Source organism: Lepidochelys kempii, chromosome 11 (genome assembly GCF_965140285.1).
Source record: "Lepidochelys kempii isolate rLepKem1 chromosome 11, rLepKem1.hap1, whole genome shotgun sequence".
Classification (NCBI taxonomy): Eukaryota; Metazoa; Chordata; order Testudines; family Cheloniidae; genus Lepidochelys; species Lepidochelys kempii.
The window spans coordinates 73,010,573-73,033,724 of NC_136390.1; the positions used below are offsets into that span (position 1 = coordinate 73,010,573).

The 23,152-nt window shown below is 45.6% G+C and overlaps 1 protein-coding gene across 1 annotated transcript in view; it reads right to left on the reverse strand.

Annotated features, from left to right (window-relative positions):
- Positions 1–23,152, reverse strand: part of LOC140895267 (aryl hydrocarbon receptor) — a gene marked incomplete at its 5' end in the record, with an annotated part of 50,066 nt that overhangs the window by 22,288 nt on the left and 4,626 nt on the right. The window contains 6 exons of the mRNA XM_078854710.1: positions 1,085–1,194; positions 3,749–3,951; positions 4,573–4,691; positions 7,333–7,344; positions 8,730–8,850; positions 21,820–21,909. Coding sequence (XP_078710836.1) covers positions 1,085–1,194; positions 3,749–3,951; positions 4,573–4,691; positions 7,333–7,344; positions 8,730–8,850; positions 21,820–21,909 — 655 coding nt within the window. The remainder of the gene's footprint in view (positions 1–1,084; positions 1,195–3,748; positions 3,952–4,572; positions 4,692–7,332; positions 7,345–8,729; positions 8,851–21,819; positions 21,910–23,152) is intronic.

The window sequence follows — 23,152 nt, forward strand, 5'->3', positions numbered from 1 at the left end:
CGAGGCAGTACTGATGGTACATCTGGACCTGCACTCATGGATGGGACTGGCCTGTCTTTCTGACCTGGTACTGCACTCACTGTTGGAACTGATGGATCCCTTTTCTTCTTTGCCTTACCCTCCAGCCCAAGGGGCTTTGGCACCAGTTCCATGGGATCTGTACACAACGTCTTGCCTGACCAGACGTGGCTTGGGAAGCAAACATGTTCCTTGTGGGCAGTCAACTGCAGGGATCTGCCTTTATGCCCATAAGTGTGTTTCTTATTAGCATGGGGAACCCAGTGTCCTGAGTTGTTGGGCTTTGGTGCCAGCGGCTCTACTCCATGGCTCATGCTTGGACGGGCATTGCTGGTCAGCTGAGGCCAAATTACAGGGAGGTCCCTCTGGCCTGGATCAAAGCAGGGCCTCCAAGCCTCTTCCATTAGGTGCTTCTTCAGCCTAAGCCCTTCCTTGGGCCTCTCTGGTTCTGGGGGGAAGGACACTTCTCAGACTATGCGCCTCACCCAGATGGTAGGGGCACCGTGGATGATCGTCACTGATGGAAAAAGAGGGGAGGCAGGAGATGCAGTTCTTGAAGCCTGGGAACCTGGGCATAGTCCCCAAGACAAAGACGGTCCCTGACTTGGGGGAGGGCTTTATTAAGCTGTTCTAAACTATATGACGTACAACTAAGATTTCTAAACTACAGGATAATTATTTGCAGCAAATATAACTCTTCTTGAGCTTGCAAGAGCAAAGGAGAACAGGATTCTGATTCAGGCCATGCGGCCGAAAGAGGGAACTGGAGAGATGTCGACCCGCACTGCCCCTTATACTGTCTGTTGGGGAGTATGAGGGAAGATATTGTGCACATGCAGGTCATTGGACACTGCCTGGAAAAAATTCCAGGCTCAGTTGTGTGGCGCATGCACACCCAACATCTGGAATACGCAAAGGGACCAGCATTCAAAGAAGAACTATAATTATGCTGGTATAATTATGCCAGTAATTTTCCCTGAGTAGACAAGCCCTGCATAAAATAGGACAATACAATCACGTTAGCTGAGTTGGGATCTTTGATCTAACAACTTGACACCTAACTCACATTTCACATGATTCTCTGCACAGTACATCATGTCTGCTGCATGGACAAACTGGTACCCAGAGCCTCTCATGCAGAGCTCCATTTCTGTGTATCCCAGCACAACTTTACGTCTGTAAAATAAAACAAACAAAAAAGAAATAGAGTTCACAAAACTTTTAGGACCAAGGATGAATGCAGAACAGAGCTATGTCAGTCCATTAGCTAGGGTTTAACCTAATCTGTGCAGTTATCTGATAACAGGGAAAACTATGGTGGGTTTAGCCCACCCACAGTTATCCCTCCAGCTGAGTGAAGAGGCATTTTCCATTCTGTGAAAAATTCTGGGATTTTTGGGAATTCTGGGAAAATGTTTCAGTCCCCAGTAGGATAAAACAAACCAAAGAAAAATCAACTCAAAATTTCTTGCAGAATGACTGCTTCAGCTGGGAAACTAAGCAACCTGCCTACCCAAGGAGCCAGCCTGCTGGGCTGTCCAGGTCCTCAGGGAGCTGCCTCAGATAGGAAACCGGCCTCCCAGCTGGTTCCCAGCTGGAAACCTGCCCAGCCAGCTACCCCAGACTGGGGATCCTGGAAGCCTGGGCTGCCAAGGAACTGCCAACATATGAGCTTGGGTTTCGAGCCTCTCAGCTCCCATTCAGCCCAGCAGACTGGCTGCTGAAGAGCAGGACCTCTGAGCTGGTGTGTACCAAGTTTTGGATTGAACCCTGGTTGGGTTCTACTGGAATTTTGTCAAGTTCCTGCAGAATGTTTTGATTTCAACAAATCAGCATTTTTCAGCAGAAAAACGTTCCAGTCAAAAAGCTCCATCCAACTCTACTCACTGCTCTCTTCACAAAAAAACAGTTGGGAAGAGTCATCTTCAGTATGTTCTCCCTGCACCTCTGTCTTTAGACCAATGGTGCTCAAACTTTCCCAGTTGTGCCTCCCTTACCAGTAATGGAATCTGTCTTTGCTCCCCTGCCACCATTACTGCACAGCCAAGGCTCCCTCCGCAGAGGAGCTGGGGCTGGAGGCGGAGCTGGGGGAGGAACTGGGGCTAGGGAAGGGGCTGGGGCTAGCGGTGGGTCTAGAGGCGGAGCTGGGGCTATGGGAGGAGCTGGGTCTAGAGGCGGAGCTGGTCTGGGGTGGAGAGGGAATGGCGGCAAAGCCGGGATGTGGGTGGTGCAGGGGCTGGAGTGGAGATGGGGTTGAGGGTGGAGCGGAACTGTGGGCAGATCGGGCCTGGAGGTGGAGTTGGGCCTGGAGGCATGGTGCTGCTTCCCCACCCCCTATGAGGGCTGGCCAGGCCTGGATACAGAGCAGGACTGAGGGTTGAACAGGGTTGGGGGAGGAGCGAGGCTGGGGGTGGAGTTGGTCTAGTAGCAGAGTGGGGACAGAAGCATGGTGCTCCCTCCCTACCCCTGTAGGGGCTGGCCCACCACATACCCACCCCCAAATGTTCCTCCATAGGAGGCGCTCCCCACAGATTGGGGACCACTGCTTTAAAGGTGTTTCTGGATATTCTCCAAGCTGAGAATTTGTAGCAAGATGCCTTCTACATGGAAGGAAAGGTAGAAGAGCAATAATAATTGTAAAGTAAAATTAATGCCCTTAAGTAACCATGACTGTCATTTTCAAAGGAGCCCAAGTTAGCTGCCCAACTCCCACTGCATTTCAGTGGGAGCTGGGCACTGTAACGGGGTGGCCAGCCCCTTTAACTGCCAGAGGTCTGGAGCTGGCCAGGCCCATCCAGCTAGCCCTGCCTTTCACACCTGGGATGCGGCATGGGGTTTCATTAGTAGAACCAGCAGGGTTTGGAGGAGTTGATTCTTCTATAAGGAGCAGCAGGAAGCAGGGGGTTCCATGTCCGCATGCTTGCTTAGCTTGCTCAGTCAGGGAGGGAAATAACAAGAGTGAGGCTGGAGGGAGAGATTTTAGCCTGCCAAGGCAAGGAATGGCTGTGGGGTGTAAATAGGCTCCAGCAGGAAACCCAGGAGTAGCAGGTGGGAACTGAGAGACTACAGTGGGAAATGGCAAAGACTACAGAGGCTGCTGAGCATGAGCAGGCTTTGGGAGGGGACCCAGAGTCTTTAAAGAAAAGACTTGAGGCAGGGAAGGTCTGGGAGGCCCTGGTGGGAAAGACAAGGAGTGGGAACATGTGGAAGATTTGAGAACTCTGTTTTGGGAGTCTAGGGAGAACTGCTGAACTTGAGTAGAGTTTTTCTGATAGTTTGAGTTATTGGCCCAGAACTGAAGAAAAAGGAAACTGAAGCAGGGATGACCACGTACCATGAGGGAGCACTTAGGAGGCAGCTGGCCCACGGACAGGTACCTAAATCCTTTATGCTGCTGTGATAATCCCAGCGTATACCACTAGCTGGAAATATGTTTTGAGACAGAGTGGGTTTTAACCTGATGATGTCCCTTTGAATGTATTTATGTTTAATGCTGGTTATTTGTAATGCAACGGAAAAAGTTTTCATAGAAGATTTTTTTTCTCTATTCACTTAATCCAGCATTTGGCCAGGGTTACAATCTACTGTTTTTTCTATTTCTACAACAGCAGTACTAGTGGCTCTTGTTTCGCATTTCACATCTGCTGTAGCATGATGCCTGCCTATATCCTCAGCAAACTTAACAAGAGCTGTGAGCAAGTGGCATCTCGGCCCCTATTCTGTGCCATACCTTGAATCACAGGCCATGGGGATAAAGTCCAGCTTGTGTTTTGTTTGGAAGATGAAGGTCTTGGTTTGAAGCTCCAGGATAGAAAGCGGTTGGAGTGGAGTTGCGATGGCAAACAGAGCCAGCTGTGGAGGCCCGAGGGTCCCATCTTCTGTTCTCTTTTGCTGCCCAGGGAGGAATTTCAAACGGCCATGGAAATTCAAGTCCTTTGGGGAAGAAGGAAAAAGTGGGGATGACAAACATATACACTAGTGACATGGATCATTCATATCAGAATCTCTCCATTCAACTCCTCACCACTGTAGTATATGGGCACCACACAGACATTACTGAATATATCCCCCGTGAGCTGGGGAAAATTATCCCTGTTTCATCATCCCTCCATTATACCTATTGGGCACATGAGAAACAGAGGCACAGTGAGACTTGCCCCAGGGCACACAGAGAGTTGAACATGGTTCTTCTGAGTTCCAGGGCAGGGCCTTAGCCACCAGGCCATCCTTCCTCTCTAGTATATCATCCCAAAACCCCAACTGTCCAGAGGAAGCTCAGAGCCTGGCAGAGCTCTGTGGACTCCCCACAGAGTGGCATGGAGTGAAATATTCCTTTCCCCATCAACTCCCATCATCTCTGGTCAGGTTTGCACCACCCCATAGCAGAAGCTAGGCTCAGAGTCTGTTCCCTGAGGTGTGGCTGTCATGGGGCAAGTGCAGCAGGGAAGCAAGACCTAGATCCTCAAAGGCATTTAAGCACCTAACTCCCATCGACAGGTAGGTGCCTAAATCTCTCTGGGGATCTGAGCCCAAATGCCTTGCTGTGTGGATTACCAGGAATCCTGAGGAGTTGTCCAACAAGCAATGGAAGTGACAGATGAAGCTTCTTTCTAAGAAAGAGGAATTCTCAGGTGGCAGGTGCTGGGGGTCATCCATGGTGGTGGTGCTGCTGCCTACATGAGGCATGGCTGAGAAACCAAACCAAAACAAGAGAGGATGTATTCATCTGGTTTGAAACCGCTTCAGAACATTCCTGTTATGCTGAGTCCTTAATGTCCACCAGGCATGGAGGAAAGGCTTGGGTAATGCTGTTTGGAATGCACGAGCCTCTTGGAGCTGGTTCTCCCCTCCATACATGTGCAGAGCTCCCATTCGTCTTCTCAGAAGACACACGAGCACATTGGAAGCTGAGCAGACCTCTAATTATAGCACTGTGTGAGGGTCTGTTGGCATTCCCAGCACAAGTGCTTCTTTTCTGGGGTCTGTCACTTGGCTTTAAAGGGATGATCTGGAATCAAGCTTGCCAGGCATTGTCTCCACCCAGAATAGAATAAGGTGCTGAAATTGATTACATTGAAAACTAATTCAGCCCTTTTAAAATTTCATGCCTGTGAATAATATATCATGCGTATGCACAGATGCACCCTAAGACTCTGATTCTCCAAAGACTGAGACACCTGCTTAGCTTTATATACTGTTTGTGACCACTGAAGTCAGCATGCACGTGCGTAAGTCTTTGCAGGATGGGGGCTGTCAAGGTTCCTCCCCCACTCTGAATTCTAGGGTACAGATGTGGGGACCTGCATGAAAACCTCCTAAGCTTACTTTTTTCAGCTTAGGTTAAAACTTCCCCAAAGGTACAAATTAATTTTATCCTTTGTCCTTGGAATATCCACTGCCACCACCAAACTCTAACTGGGTTTACTGGGAAACGTAGTTTGGACACGTCTTTCCCCCCAAAATCCTCCCAACCCTTGCACCCCACTTCCTGGGAAAGGTTTGGTAAAAATCCTCACCAATTTGCGTAGGCGACCACAGACCCAAACCCTTGGATCTGAGAGCAATGAAAAGCATTCAGTTTTCTGACAAGAAGACTTTTAAATAGAAGTAAATAGAAGTAAAGGAATCACCCCTGTAAAATCAGGATGGTAGATACCTTACAGGGTAATTAGATTCAAAACATAGAGAATTCCTCTAGGCAAAACCTTAAGTTACAAAAAAAAGACACAGACAGAAATAGTCATTCTATTCAGCACAATTCTTTTCTCAGCCATTTAAAGAAATCATAATCTAACACATACCTAGCTAGATTACTTACTAAAGTTCTAAGACTCCATTCCTGGTCTATCCCCGGCAAAAGCAGCATATCGACAGACATAGACCCTTTGTTTCTCTCCCTCCTCCCAGCTTTTGAAAGTATCTTGTCTCCTCATTGGTCATTTTGGTCAGGTGCCAGCGAGGTTACCTTTAGCTTCTTAACCCTTTACAGGTGAGAGGATTTTTCCTCTGGCCAGGAGGGATTTTAAAGGGGTTTACCCTTCCCTTTATATTTATGACAGCCCCTGTCATAAATATAAAGGGAAGAATAACCACCTTTCTGTATACAGTGCTATAAAATCCCTCCTGGCCAGAGGCAAAATCCTTTCACCTGTAAAGGGTTAAGCTAAGGTAACCCTGCTGGCACCTGACCCAAAATGGCAAATGAGGGGACAAGATTCTTTCAGATCTGGAGGGCAGAGGGAACAAAGGGGTTGGTCTGTCTGTGTGATGCTTTTGCTGGGAACAGATCAGGAATGCAGCCTTACAACTCCTGTAAAGTTAGTAAGTAATTTAGCTAGAAAATGCGTTAGATGTTCTTTTGTTTAATGGCTTGTAAAATAAGCTGTGCTGGAGGGAATGTGTCTTCCTGTTTTTGTGTCTTTTTGTAACTTAAGGTTTTGCCTAGAGGGATTCTCTATGTTTTGAATCTGATTACCCTGTAAAGTATTTACCATCGTGATTTTACAGAGGTGATTCTTTTACCTTTTCTTTAAATAAAATTCTTCTTTTAAGAACCTGATTGATTTTTCATTGTTCTTAAGATCCAAGGGTTTGGTGTTCACCTGTACCAATTGGTGAGGATTGTCAAGCCTTCCCCAGGAAAAGGGGTGTAGGGCTTGGGGGGGGGGATATTTTGAGGGAAGAGTGGGCTCTTTCCCTGTTCTTTGTTTAAAATGCTTGGTGGTGGCAGCATACTGTTCAAGGACAAGGCAAAAGTTTGTACCTTGGGGAAGTTTTTAACCTAAGCTGGTAAGAATAAGCTTAGGGGGTCTTTCATGCAGGTCCCCACATCTGTACCGTAGAGCTCAGAGTGGGGAAGGAACCTTGACAGGGGCCTACAGGCTATGATCTAAGCTAGGGTAGGTGGATGCCAGCCAATGAAGGCAAGAGACTTGTTTTTTCTTACATCAGCTCTAGACATCCAGTGGACTGCTTATTTGCTTATGTGAATCCAGAAGCTTTAAATTAGGCGGTGAAATCTGTCAGAAGAGATTAGCATATGGATGAGAGATATGAGAGATGAGAGATATTAGCATATGGAGTGATAATTTTTCCCTATTTCAAAAAAAATATGGCCAAACATACATGATTAAAGTCAGTCCCAGTGCTAGTGCTGCAAGCATTTTTAGCAGGCATCTCAAAGAGTATTTAGACACTAATTCATCAGTGTTGTAATAAACATGGCTTTAAAGGCAGACAGGGAGCAATTCCTGCCTCGCAGGCATATACCACATATTAACAGAGCGATGCCAATGAGGGAGAACACATAGTCACTGTTGTTCTCTCCTTTTTGTTAATAAAGAGAGCCTCAATTCTAAAAAGACCCCTGGAGTAAATTCTCTCACGGTCTTGATCTACACAAGCATCGGAAACGCAGAGTAAGGCCAGGCTAGCACTAGATATTTGTCAGTACAGTAATCAGGGTTAGCAGGTGATTTTTTTATGACATATCTACATTGACAAAAGTCCTGGTGTAAATACAGTAAAAACTATACCAGCAAAAGCACTCTTTTGGATGGTATAAGCTGCATCTACACGAGAAGGATTTGTCAATATAGTTATACCAGTATGGCTACATCAGCTAGCCTTTTCTACTGTCTTAGGGCATGTCTACACCCCAGCTGGAAGGGTGCTTCCAAGGGTGTATAGTCACCTAATATGTACCCAGGGTGGGGTAGGTTTGTACTCAGGTGGTACGCACGAGCCATTGCCCGTGCCACCATGGCCACACTGCTATTTTTAGCGTGCCATCTCCAACAGAGTTGGCGCGTGTCTGTATACCCACATTGGGAAGTCACACTAGATAGTGCTCCCTTCTGGCCTTAAACCTATAATTCGGTGCCGCAGTGGCTGTTCCCTGTGGGAGCTGCCAGAGGTGGAGCTGTGCAATGGCTCCTTTGGCTCACAGGGATCTGCGCTGTGTATGGGGGTGGGCTGGGAAAGGCCATGAGAAGTTCTGGGTGGCAGCAGTACCACCTTCATGCTGATGGAAAGTCAATATTATGCATCAGATCTAGGTGCTGCAGCCACATGATTTTTTCAAGGTTTTCTTGGGATAGAAACTCCCATTGACTCTGATGGGCAGTGGGTCTGGCATGGAGCCAAGCAGATATTATATCTTGGCTCTTGCCCCTCTCTTCTCAGAGCCATATGTGGAGGTATAGCTTCCCATTCTGTGGGAGGCCATGAATGGAAACCCTGTACCACCTTGAGAAGGGAAGAGTGGGTTTGGCACTCTCTCTAGAGAGAGGTTTTTTTCCATTTTAAATAAGCTGGTAGACACAGCTTAGACACACTGGGGTGAGTTTTCTGGTTCCTCCATTCCTTGGCCTTTCTAACTGGTCTGGCTCTCCATTGCCCATCAAAACAGCTTTGATTCTTCCACTTAGAACAACAGAACAGCATCCAGCACAAAGCAGCCACAAATTACATTGCCTTCCCCCACCACCTGGCTTTCGTGAGCTGGGCTCTAATGTAAGGATAGGATTCCCAGTGGGATTACAATTCCCATTGTGCTTTACAGCCCTTTGTTTGCTTTAGCACGTCTCAGCGCTTCGGGCTTGTCAGTCTCCATAGGGCTTTTCCCGTAGAGCTCATTCAGGCAGCAGTAGTCATGAAGATGGATCTCACTGCACAAACAGTCTTGTGTTCCCTCAGCCCTGGTCACTCACCATCTGTGCCCTGCTCCAGTTCTTTGTATGGAGGTGGGTTTAAGGACCAATGCAGCTGGCATTGGAACATGGCTCGATCGTCCGTGTGGATCAGCTCCAGTACACTCTGGTAGATGTCTGACTGAAAAGAAATCAAAGGGAATGCACCATTGAACACCCATTCAGCTGGGAGCCACATGGAGCAAGAACTGAAAGGCACAACTAATTCATCGCAGCAGCACTGCTCTGCAGCCCGTATCCCCTGTCTGTGGCTCAACACCTGTGCATGGTCTGGCTTCCTCAGCACTGCCAAACTGACTAAGCGTAGCTGGCAGACCCTTTGACAACTGCCACTGAGACAAGTGCATAGCAAAGTGGTTAAATCAGCCACATGTTCGAGTCATTCAGACTAGCTGGAGAATAAGAACATAAGAATGGCCATACTGGGTCAGACCAAACGTCCATCCAGCCCAGTATCCGGTCTGCCGACAGTGGCCAATGCCAGATGCCCCAGAGGGAGTGAACCTTACAGGTAATGATCAAGTGCTCTCTCCTGCCATCCATCTCCATCCTCTGACAAACAGAGGCTAGGGACACCATTCCTAACCCATCCTGGCTAATAGCCATTAATGGACTTAACCTCCATGAATTTATCCAGTTCTCTTTTAAACCCTGTTATAGTCATAGCCTTCACAACCTCCTCAGGTAATGAGTTCCACAGGTTGACTGTACGCTGTGTAAGAACTTCCTTTTATTTGTTTTAAACCTGCTGCCCACTAATTTCATTTGGTGGCCCCTAATTCTTATATTGTGGGAACAAGGAAATAACGTTTCCTTATTCACTTTCTCCTCACCACTCATGATTTTATGTACCTCTATCATATCCCCCCTTAATCTCCTCTTTTCCAAGATGAAAAGTCCTAGCCTCTTTAATCTCTCCTCATATGGGACTCGTTCCAACCCCCTAATCATTTTAGTTGCCCTTTTCTAATGCCAGTATATCTTTTTTGAGATGAGGAGACCACATCTGTACACAGTATTCAAGATTTACTTCTTGTATTTACTTCTAAGTATTCATGTATTTATATAAGGGCAATAAGATATTCTCCATCTTATTCTCTATCCTTTTTTAAATGATTCCTAACATCCTGTTTGCTTTTTTGACTGCCGCTGCACATTGCGTGGACATCTTCAGAGAACTATCCACCATGACTCCAAGATCTCTTTCCTGATTAGTTGTAGCTAAATCAGCCCCCATCATATTGTATGTATAGTTGGGGTTATTTTTTCCAATGTGCATTACTTTACATTTATCCACATTAAATTTCATTTGCCATTTTGTTGCCCAATCACTTAGTTTTGTGAGATCTTTTTGAAGTTCTTCACGGTCTGCTTTGGTCTTAACTATCTTGAGAAGTTTAGCATCATCTGCAAACTTTGCCACCTCACTGTTTACCCCTTTCTCCAGATCATTAATGAATAAGTTGAATAGGATTGGTCCTAGGACTGACCCTTGGGGAACACCACTAGTTACCCCCCTCCATTCTGAAAATTTACCATTTATTCCTTTGTTCCCTGTCTTTTAACCAGTTCTCAATCCATGAAAGGATCTTCCCTCTTATCCCATGACCACTTAATTTACGTAAGAGCCTTTGGTAAGGGACTGTGTCAAAGGCTTTCTGGAAATCTAATTACACTATGTCCACTGGATCCCCCTTGTCCACATGTTTGTTGACCCCTTCAAGGAACTCTAACAGATTAGTAAGACACGATTTCCCTTTAAAGAAATCATGTTGACTTTTGCCCAACAATTTTTGTTCTTTTATGTGTCTGACAATTTTATTCTTTACTGTTGCTTCAGCTAATTTGCCTGGTACTGATCATTTTAATTGCCAGGATCACCTCTCGAGCCCTTTTTAAATATTGGCGTTACATTAGCTATCTTCCAGTCATTGGGTACAGTAGTTGATTTAAAGGACAGGTTACAAACCAGTTAATAGTTCCGCAATTTCACATTTGAGTTCTTTCAGAACTCTTGGGTGAATGCCATCTGGTCCCGGTTACTTGTTACTGTTAAGTTTATCAATTAATTCCAAAACCTCCTCTAATGACACTTCAATCTGTGACAATTCCTCAGATTTGTCACCTACAAAGGACAGCTCAGGTTTGGGAATCTCCCTAATATCCTCAGCTGTGAAGACTGAAGCAAAGAATCCATTTAGTTTCTCCACAATGACTTTATCATCTTTAAGTGCTCCTTTTGTATCTCGATTGTCCAGATGCCCCACTCGTTGTTTAGCAGACTTCCTGCTTCTGATGTACTTAAAAAAACATTTTGTTATTACCTTTTGAGTTTTTGGCTAGCTGTTCTTCAGATTCCTTTTTGGCTTTTCTTATTACATTTTTACACTTAATTTGGCAGTGTTTATGCTCCTTTCTATTTACCTCACTAGGATTTGACTTCCACTTTTTAAAAGATGCCTTTTTATCTCTCACCGCTTCTTTTACATGGTTGTTAAGACATGAAGGCTCTGAAAGTGGGACTATAATCTTATGACTTGTATTACTGTGGCATTCAAAGCCAGAGGCCACCTGGCTGGGAAGCATTCCCACCAGAAAGGAGAAAACAGTCTCCTGGACCTCGTACAAGGGACATGTGGACTGAATCAATCCATCAGGCTATGCAAAATATAAAACGACTTTCAAACCAGGGTGCCTGAGGATTTCCTCCCACGCCTCCTGGAAATCAAACAGACTCTTCCATTTAATGAATCTCTCCCCTTCTCCCACTGCTTAGGCCATGGTGGAGGGCATTCATGAAGTTCAGTTTGGGTGGCTTTTAGGGTTACTTTTTAATTCAGCATCAAAGAATTAACAGTTTCAGCTGAAAGCCAAAGGATAGCAACAGAAAAATAAATATAAACATTCCAAACACTACCTGATTTCCCTCCTGGCACCATGTTCAACGATTGGTCCATAGTATCTTCCCAGGCCATGTGCTGTGCAAAAACTTTACACAGCAATCTTTAAAACTACCTATTAGCATAGGCCACCAAGTGCCTTTTCAGGTTGAGACTCTCCCAGGGTCAGGAGTGTTAAGATCCAGGATTCTGTTCCAGACTCTGCTATGTGAAAAAAAAACGAGGAGTCCTTGTGGCACCTTAGAGACTAACAAATTTATTTGGGCATAAGCTTTTGTGGGCTAGAACCCACTTCATAACATGTATGAAGGATTCCATATGCATGGGCTAACGGAGCAGCACACCCCAACTGGTTTGGAGTTGTTCCCTCCATCAAAAGGCAAGACAGACATGTTTAAAAATTTTAAAATGACCCGTATGCTGGTTGTATTGTTGCCGGCACCCAGTGCCGAGAGGCTGAACAACAGCTTGAGTGGTTCGTTACCCGGTGTGCTACACCCAATAATCACAACGGGGTGGAGAAGCAGAAAAGTTTATTTGCAGCTGGAAAAAGGTACAGGGAGAATAAAATCTCAAATCCTGCACAACAGAGCAGGAAGTTACACAGGCTTTTATACATCCTTTTTCTCAGCATACTTATCCAATAGCAAGCTGCCCCAAGTATCCATATAGCCAGCCAATCCAGTTCCCAGCTAGTTCCCTGATTCTCTGTATCATTTGTTAAACTATACATAAAGCTGCTTTATTCAGCATTGTTCTTCCATATCTCCCCTGTTTGGCCTTGCTTAGTTTCAGGCAGTCTGACTCTGCAACATACTGTTGCAGATTCTCAGCATAACTGCTGTGTGTGCCTCCAGGCAGGAGGGCCAAGGACACTTGGGCCTAGTACGCAGAGCTGCTGCAAGTGCCTCCAGGCAGGGGGGGGGGCAAGGACACCGGGGCCTAGTGCGAGGGGGCTTCATCGACACTCGTGGTCTTCCATCCCCTCGAGTTACCTAGTGGCCATGCCCCAGTGTCCCCAACAACTCCCCCCTTTGAGAACACTCAACAGCCTTGGCTCTGAGTTTTCTCACTTGGGCTTGCTACATTGGAGATGTTAACTTGACGGCAAGTTACATTTCCAAACCCCTTTTTTGTGGTAAGATTATTTGTGTTTCCCTAAAAGGGGAGGAACCATTACACCCACACTGTTGGCCTCCCCTGTTGGTCTTTATCCAATACCCATCAGCCCACTGTGTAATAACACAGGAGCTTTTTCCCACAGGACGCCCATAGTGATCAGATTGGTTTCGGGTAAAACATAACACTCCCTCAGTGAGTACTGCAACTGAATACTCCTGGTCCTGATAGGTGGCCTGCTGTAAAGAGGTCTTATTCCAGAACGGCGAGTTCGTTCTTTCCTGCTCTTTGGTGGTGGCTAATTCTGCTAGGGTCAAGGGCAGCATGTCAAGGGGCATTCCCGTTTTGGGGACAGTGGAGTCGGAGCACATACCCAGCAATCAGTCTGGTTTGTTAAAGTAGCAACATGGTGCGCAAGCAAAACAAAGGAGTTATGCTCCCAATATGCACAGTTTGGAAATACCAATACAGAGAATAACAATGTTACCCAATTAATTATTACCAGAGTCTTCCCAACCCAGGGTCTCCAGTACCTGGGTGGGCCCATTTTAGCATTAAGGTGCCCGCTATTTGTGTCTTTTAAACAGTAGCTTTAGCCCGAGATCGTCACTAGATGAGGAGTCAGCAGGTTGGACGGTCCACTGTTCTGCTGACGAGGGGGCAGGTACTGCCTTCAGACGAGAGTGATGGATCCAGTTCTTGTGTCCCTCGATCTTTGCCGCTGTATGGGAGATCAGCAGGACGGTATAGGGTCCTTTCCACTTTTCCTGGAGAGGCTCGTCTTTCCAGATGCGAACAAGCACAGAGTCACCGGGCTGTAAGGAGTGAACGGGAGAGTCCAAGGGGAGAGGCTGGGAATCCTTGGTATACCTGTGAAGAGACAAGAGAACAGCAGACAGGGAACACATATACTGTGACAAAAAAACATTACCCAACTCCCATTCCCCTGACAGAACCGGGGTGCCATTCATGGGCCATGCCCTTCCAAACATAATTTCAAAGGGACTGAGCCCTAATCTACCCTTTGGGAGAACGCGGATACGGAGTAGGACGAGGGGCAAAGCATCAGGCCATCGCAGTGAGGCTTCTTGGCACTTTTGAGAGATGCCGTTTAAGGGTCTGATTGGTACGCTCCACTACCCCACTGGCTTGCGGTCTCCAGGGCGTATGGAGTTTCCAGGGGATCCGTAAGGCATGTGAGATGCTTTGAATGATTTTTGACGTGAAATGTGTCCCGTTGTCAGATTTCATCCACAGGGGGAGTCCAAAGCGAGGAATGAGCTCCTTAACAAACTTGAGGGCCACTGTTCTGGCAGTGCAGTTACGGCAGGGGAAGGCTTCTGGCCATCCGCTGAACCGATCCACTATAACAAGGAGATATTTGAACCCTTGGGTCTGGGGAAACTCAGTAAAGTCTATTTGCCACACTTGTCCGGGGCCCGGAGTGGGTTCTAGGGCAGCTGGTGGCACAGGATGTCCCGGTCGGGGGTTATTCTTTTGGCAGACTAAGCAGTCCGCTTGTACCTGGGCAGCCAGGGGTCGGAGTCCGGAAGTGATAAAGTATTTTCCCATTAGCTGGATAAGTGCTTCCCTGCCAGCATGAGTGGTTTGATGTAGTTTCTGCAGCACTGGCCGGATTAGGCCCTTTGGTAAGAGGACCTTCCCTTCCGGGGAATGGAGCCATCCCTCCTTTTCCCGGAGACTGAGTTTGTCAGTTAGCTGTCTCTCCTCCCCAGAGTACTGAGGGGTTGGAAGCTCCCCTACTGATGGGATAAGGGCATGCATATGGGCGTTCTCAGCCTGAGGGGATGGCAGGGTGGCAGCATGCTTAGCCTCTCTACCTGCCCGGGCGTTACCTCTGGCCACATCTTGATCCTCCCTTTGATGGGCTTTACAGTGTACCACCGCCACTTCCGAGGGGAGTTGTACAGCTTCTAGGAGCTGGAGGATTTGGGGCCCGTACTTGACTGGGGAGCCTTGGGCTGTCAGCATTCCCCTTTGCTTCCATAGGCCAGCATGAGCATGCAGCACACCAAAAGCATACTTTGAATCAGTAAAAATGTTGACCCGCTTTCCTTTTGACAGTTCAAGTGCACGGGTCAGGGCTATTAGTTCAGCAAGCTGGGCAGAGGTCCCAGCAGGCAAATCTTCAGCTTCCACAGTGTCATGGAGGGTCACAACAGCATAACCCGCCCTCCTTTTCCCATTTATTACAGTACTGCTACCATCAGTGTACCACTCATAATCTGCATTTGGGAGGGGTGCATCCTTTAAATCCGGACGGCTGGAGTACTGGACATCTATGATTTCTAAACAGTCATGTTTTTGTTTCTCTGTTTCTGGCAAGAGAGTGGCTGGGTTAAGGGAGGGGCAAGGCTGTAGGGTGACTTCAGAGTTCTCTAACAGCTTAGCCTGGTACCGAGCAATCCGAGCCTGGGTGAGCCAAAGCCCTCCCTTTGCATCCAATAAGGCTCGGACCATATGGGGAGTATAGATTTGCATAACCCCTCCCAATGTTAGCTTCTCGGCTTCCTCAAGCAATAGGGCAGTAGCTGCGACCGCCCGTAAACATGCCGGCCAACCCTTTGCAACCTGATCCAATTGCTTAGAAAAATAAGTCACGGGACGTCTCCATGCTCCTAACAGCTGTGTGAGCACTCCTAGGGCCACCCCCCTTCGTTCATGTACATACAACTGAAACGGCTTAGAGAGATCCGGCAGGTCCAGAGCTGGGGCTTCCATCAATTTTCTTTTCAGGATTTTAAATGCCCTATCAGCCTCTGGGGTCCAATAGAAGGGGTAGATCCACTCCTTTTACACAGTCGTACAGGGATTTAGCCCACAGTCCAAACTCTGGGATCCATATCCTGCAAAAGCCTGCCATACCCAGAAATGCCCTGAGCCGCTTACGGTTACTTGGGGTAGGAACTTGACAGATAGCTTCCTTTCTTTCACTTGAAAGCTGACGCTCCCCTTGCCGTAGCTGTAACCTGATCCCTCTCCACCTCAGACAACAGGGTTCTCAGGAGGATATTACAGTCGTCTCAATCGGCTTGTGACTACTGAGGCACCCCTCAAAGACTGAAATAAACCTGTTTGGGTTCGTTGAGAATTCCCCAGCCTGTGTTTTAAAAGCTGCTAAGTCTATTGGATTGAATGGCACATGGGTGTAAACTTGCATAGTGGTAGCCTGACGTCCATCTGCCCCTGGGCAAGCCACAACAGTCTCGGTAAGCAAAGGATAGAGTCCCACCGAGGGGGCAATCTCTGTAACCCGAGGCATCCTACCCTTATAAGGTGGGGGTGTGGGGGCCGAAGGGGACATCGGCTCTGCCATTACAGTGGAGGTGGGGGTCTGGGGACTAACATTAGCTACTACCGAACCAGTCGGAGTCAGATTACAGCGCTGTAAAATATCTGGTCGAGTACATAAAGTCAGAAACAAATGCGCATACATATGTTCATTCCATTTCCTTGTTCTCTGACAGAACAGGAGTAACTGAAGGATCGTGTTGTAATTAATTGACCCTCCTGGTGGCCACCACTCCTGGTCCTCTAGTTGATATTGAGGCCAGTCAACTGTACAGAATCGTTTTAATTGGCTCTTAGTCATTGGATCCGCACCAAATACCTTCCAGTTTGCTAGAATGCACTCTAGGGGCGTACACTGTGCCCTAACCTCTGAGCTCTGTCCCTGTCCCATACCTACAGGGTAACTCTGGGCGTCCCCAGGTTCCAACAGAGCATATAATCCGGATTTTAAAAGGATCCTACCTTATCCAAGGAACCGGTTCTTCACCGTGGCCTGCAGCTGCTCCTCCCCCATGTCTAAGGGACCGGTTCTTCACCGCCGTCCACAACAGCTTCTCCACTATATGAGTGCGTTGCACCATTGTGCCCTCTGGGGTCGATCAAATCGCGTCTCCTCCGAGGCCCCCGATGAACTCACCGGTGCGCGCTGGGCGTCGGTTCTCGCCGCAATCCTCGACCTCCAGGAGGGGTCTGGGCAAGGCTAAATTGCAGCCTCGTCGCCCACCCAGGGACGCCAAAAGCTGTTGCCGGCACCCAGTGCCGAGAGGCTGAACAACAGCTTGAGTGGTTCGTTACCCGGTGTGCTACACCCAATAATCACAACGGGGTGGAGAAGCAGAAAAGTTTATTTGCAGCTGCAAAAAGGTACAGGGAGAATAAAATCTCAAATCCTGCACAACAGAGCAGGAAGTTACACAGGCTTTTATACATCCTTTTTCTCAGCATACTTATCCAATAGCAAGCTGCCCCAAGTATCCATATAGCCAGCCAATCCAGTTCCCAGCTAGTTCCCTGATTCTCTGTATCATTTGTTAAACTATACATAAAGCTGCTTTATTCAGCATTGTTCTTCCATATCTCCCCTGTTTGGCCTTGCTTAGTTTCAGGCAGTCTGACTCTGCAACATACTGTTGCAGATTCTCAGCATAACTGCTGTGTGTGCCTCCAGGCAGGAGGGCCAAGGACACTTGGGCCTAGTACGCAGAGCTGCTGCGAGTGCCTCCAGGCAGGAGGGGGGGGGGGGCAAGGACACCGGGGCCTAGTGCGAGGGGGCTTCATCGACACTCGTGGTCTTCCATCCCCTCGAGTTACCTAGTGGCCATGCCCCAGTGTCCCCAACAGTATGGTGAGGGGCTGTGCTAAACGTTCAGAGCCAAATGAGAAAGTACAAGAGGGAACAATTTGAAATTGCTGGGGGTGGCGTTCAAAACTCTCGTAAGGCCAGTCTTGGACCATCCTTTCCCCAAAGCAGCTCCCATTTGACAGATGCAGGGTCAGGGGCCTTCCTCAAATTCTGGCCACACGATTGATCTCCTTGTGTGTCTCCTTGGATTGGGGATAGAGGGGACAAAAAAATGATCTCCTGTGCCCTCCCCCTTTTAGGGGATAACTGGCTGGCCTGTACCTCCTAACCCCTCGGTCTTCAGGGGCTGGCAAGGAGATTCTTGTCCCTTCCCACACACCAATCCATGGGACGGGTTTTTGGGGAAAGAGGGCACCAGCTGGAGTACAGGGAATGCCCCACTGTTGATATTAACAGCCTCAACATGGTCTGAGGTCTTTTCAGAGTTGCCCTGTTTGGGGCTAGGAAAGGGACTAAAACTATGCTGGGACTTAAAGAGACTTAAAACTATGCTGACCATCACATCTTAGCTACTTATATAGTCACATTACTGTAGTATCTAAGCACCTCACAATATTTACCAGGCTTCATGTATGCAGTGTATCCAGTGTTTTGGCTTGCTGGCTTGTATTTAAAGACCCTTCAGCTGTCTTACAAAATGTGGGACAAGTTAATTAAACCTAAGATGACCTCACTTTTCTCCCTGGTTGTATAGGAACTCAAATTAAAAATCCTTTATACTTGCTACTATGTCTTTAGCATTCAAAGCATGATGCAGTGGCAAACTTGGAAACAAACAGAATGGGAAGAAAATGGATTTACTGTAAACAGAACCTAATCATGCTAAACGATAGTGACAAGAGATGGGGCAGAGAATAAGTAGGAGCGTGCCATTCTTCAACCCCTGAAGTACTACATACTGATATCTGATAGCTATTTTTGACATAAATGCCAATCAAGGAAGGAAACGCTTTGGAGAATAAAATGAAGTGAGGTAGGGTGTTAATACACTGCACCTACTGCTAAGAATAGTCAATAAAAATCGTTTGCTTCTGGGGAGGGGAAAAGCAAGTTATGTTCAGAGCTGGTGAAATTTTTTGCAATTTAAATAACTTTTTCCAGAGAAAAATGCAGATATGGCAACATGGAAACATTCTGTGAATTTATGTTGATTTCAACACATTAATTCAGTTGAAAAAACACTTAAGTTCTGAAAAAATGGAATGTTTTGTTTCAACATTTTCTGAACAAAAAGGTTTCAACTTTTTGGTTCAAAAGGTCCTTTAATTTTCATTCAAAAACATGATAAAAATGTTGTAAATGGTTGGAATCCAAACAAAACATTTTTATTTTGTCAAATGAAATATTTATTTTCACCCACAATATTTTTTTTAATTGATTTCCTGACAAATTTGAACAATGTTGGGTTTGGTTTGACCCCAAACAATTGGTTTTTGGGATTGTATGTGTGTGGATGAGAAAGAGAATTGCTAACAAACAAACAATGTATTTGTCTACCTCTGTTTATGTTGGGAAACATAATAGGCACTAAGATCGGAGCTGGCATTTCACAAACTACAGAAAAAAAGAAAAAAATCTGACTGAGGTTGTTGCTTTTTTCCAGCTGAGATGAAGCAGACGGCTTATTTCAGAAACCGACACGGGGAAAAAATATGTTACCTTTGGATAGTGCTTTTATAACTACATTGTGGCAGGAAACAAAATAGATTTTTCAGAAGAAGGAATTGTGTAAAGAGAATATACATGTATACTCCATACAATTGCTAACTTGAAGGCTTCATTGTACACCTTTATTTCTGTCCCTTTATGCATATGTATTACAACACCATCTTTAATGACATAAGCATGTTGTTTTTCTCAAATAATGCCCTGGGGGAAATCCTGGCCCCATTGAAGTCAATGGGAGTTTTGCTACTGACTTCAATGAGCCAGGATTTCACTCTGTAAGTATGAAGGTAACACATCTGCATTTGGATTTGAAATGCTGCCTTAGAATCATAGGGAGGGACCTCAGGAGGTCATGTAGTCCAACCCCCTGCTCAAAGCAGGGCCAATCCCCAATTTTTGCCCCAGATCCCTAAATGGCCCCCTCAAGGATACACATACATACATATACACACATATATACATAAAAATATTTATTTTAGGGCTGTCACAACACTGGGTTTAGCAGGCCAATGCTCAAGCCACTGAGTTATCCCCCCTTCCTTAACTGCAATTCTGGGGATGGCTGAGTTCACCCTGAAGCCCACTTAGCTGGGCTACAAACACACCAGCAAATGTTCATTATTACTCTGCTTTACTTAACAGAGCTGCTTTGCTGGTGCCCTACACCTGACCTAGGTCATTTCCACCAGTGCAAAGCATGCACACTCACTTTGCACAGGAAAATGATGAATCTGGCAAAATGTACAGCAAGTGAAGTGCAGTTTAATGCTATAATTACATACTTTTAAATTCTGTAGCAGTGATACTCGGACCTCAGTGCTTCCAGAGACAAATTAGCCATCAACATTACCCAAAAGAGCCACAATAGTGTGAACTCATCATTTTATTTACCTATTTAAACAGTATGAGAGGGAAATATTTAGTGTGTGTGTGTACACATACATACACACACACAAATATTTATTTTAGGACTGTCAAGCAATTAAAAAAATTAATCATGATTAATTACACTATTAAACAATAATAGAATACCATTTATTTAAATATTTTTGGATGTTTTCTACATTTTCAAATACATTGATTTCAATTTCAACACAGAATACAAAGTGTTCAGTGCTCACTTTATATTTATTTTTGATTACAAATATTTGCACTGTAAAAAAACAAAGGAATAGTATATTTCAATTCACCTAATACAAGTACTGTAGTACAATCTCTTTATCATGAAAGTTCAACTTACAAATGTAGAATTATGTACAAAAAATCTGCATTCAAAAATAAAACAACGTAAAATTTTAGGGCCTGCAAGTCCACTCAGTCCTACTTGTTCAGAGAATTTTGTTTACATTTGCAGGAGAGAATGCTGCCTGTTTCTTTACAATGTGACCTGAAAGTGAGAACAGGTGTTCTCATGGCACTGTTATAGCCGGCGTTGCAAGATATTTACGTGCCAGGTGCGCTAAAGATTCATATGTCCCTTCATGCTTCAACCACCATTCCAGGGGACATACGTTCATGCTGAGGACTCGATAACATGTTCATTTTCACATGTTCATTTTCATTATTTGAGTCAGACGCCACTAACAGAAGGTTGATTTTCCTTTTTGCTGGTTCAGGTTCTGTAGTTTCCGCATCAAAGTGTTGCTCTTTTAAGACTTCTGAAAGGAAGCTCCACACCTCATCCCTCTCAGATTTTGGAAGGCACTTCATATTCTTAAACCTTGGGTTGAGCACTGCAGCTGTCTTTAGAAATCTCATACTGGTTCTTCTTTGCGTTTTGTGAAATCTGCAGTGAAAGTGTTCTTAAAATGAACATGTGCTGGGTCATCGTCTGAGACTGCTATAACATGAACGATATGGCAGAATGCGGGTAAAACAGAGCAGGGGACATATAATTATCCCCCAAGGAATTCAGTCACAAATTTAATTAACACATTATTTTTTTAATGAGCATCATCCTTATGGAAGCATGTCCTCTGGAATGGTGGCTGAAGCATGAAGGGGCATACGAATGTTTAGCATATCTGTCACGTAAATGCCTTGCAATGCTGGCTACAAACATGCCATGCAAATGCCTGTTCTCAATTTCTGGTGACATGGTAAATAAGAAGGCGGCAGCATTATCTCCTGTAAATGTAATCAAACTTGTTTGTCTTACTGATTGGCTGAAGAAGAAGTAGGACTGAATGGACTTGTAGGCTCTGAAATTTTACATTGTTTTGTTTTTGAGTGCAGTTACGTAACAAAAGAAATCTACATTTATAAGTTTCACTTTCATGACAAAGAGATTGCACTACAGTACTTGTATGGGGGAACTGAAAAATACTATTTCTTTTGTTTGTCATTTTTATAGTGCAAATATTTGTAATAAAAATAATATACACTTAGATTTCAATTACAACACAGAATACAATATATATGAAAATGCAGAAAAACATCCAAAATATTTAATAAATTTCATTTGGTCTTCTATGGTTTAACAGTGCAATTAAAACTACGATTAATCGCGATTAATTTTTTTAATCATGATTAATTTTTGTTAGTTAATTGTGTGAGTTAATGGTGATTAATCAACAGCTCTAATATACATATGTGTGTGTGGGTGTGTATTATATCTTATGATCTTCCAAGAGAAGAAACAGCCTCTCAGCTAGTAATGGACATTAGCAACTGATCACGTTTAAACTACACCACCCTCTTCTTAAATCAGGAAAAAAATGCTACTCACTTGATGAAATCCCAGGTAGTCCTGAACTGTAGGCGAGACGTAGAAGACAGAACCGTCTGCCGTGACTGCAATGACAAATCCATTGATTGCCTGAAAGAAAGAAGAGATCCAGTCCCATAGGGTGCACAACAATATTTTCTGTGTATGTGCATAGGTCCATGACATGGGGGAACACTACAGGACTGTGTGTGAACTTGTTACCTGGGATCCTAGAAATCCATTTGCCACAGAAAAACATGGAATTTCCATTTTTACAGAGAATCATTAGTTTTTACATTTTATGAAAAAATAAAAACATAAAGAAGTAGAACCCAGATTATTCAAGCCTCCATTATCCAGCTCTCTGTATTAACTGAACCCCCAGCCGCCCGGGGCTGACAGCCATGGGGCAAAACAGATCGAGGGGCATGACGGGGGATTTTAAAGAAAGGTGAGTCTTTGGGCTCTGATTCAGCAAAGCACTAATTTAAGCATCTCATTAAGTTTTGTTGATTTCAATGGGTGTTAAATACAGGTTTAAGTGCTCTGCTGAATCAGTGCCTATTTTAGAGATCGGCAACTGAATTGCAGTGAACAATTTACTTGACAAAAACCCCTTTTTTGGATCATTCCTGAACTAATGATTTACCACTGTCAGAAAGCATGATGGGGGTGGTCGGGCCTTGCAGTTGGAGTCAGGGATCAAAGCCAGAATTAGGAGGCTAGAGCGGGGCTGGAATGAGGCCGGAGTGAGAGCTAGGATGGAGCAGGACAAGGAACAGGGCTAGAGCAAGGCTTGCGGACGCTGTTGCCACTGTTAAACAAGGAAGCGTTCCAAGCCCTAGAGCAATGTTGAGCAAACTAAGCTGCTGTGAGGCTTCTATACTCGCCCTAAGAGTCACCAGGCCAGTTCCTGGCTTGTGGATTGGCTGGAACCCAGCACAGCATGACTCATCAGTGCATGTGTCTTAATCAGGCTCTAGGTCAGGGATGACTCATCATTTTACAGTCACAGTCAGTGCTCTGAGTACTCCGTCCGCACTGGGTGGCTGGTCAGATAGGTTGCTGTTAGGTTATTGTTTCTGCACACTCACCCAGGTAATCCCCACCCCACAAATGACCAGGCAAACACTGCCACCATCAATACTTGTGGAAATAGAACTGTGGTCCTTGTGCACGTGACTGTGTGCCTGAATCATACAGAGTCTGAGTCTGCTACAACTCTGTGCTGAAGAGCCTGGCTTTTTAGCTCCAGCTGAAGCGAATCAGACATTTAGCTCCAGAGGCCCCTGATTTAATCCCTGCTGCTATCCAAGATGGTGGCTATCCCCAAATGTATGCATATGGGTATTTG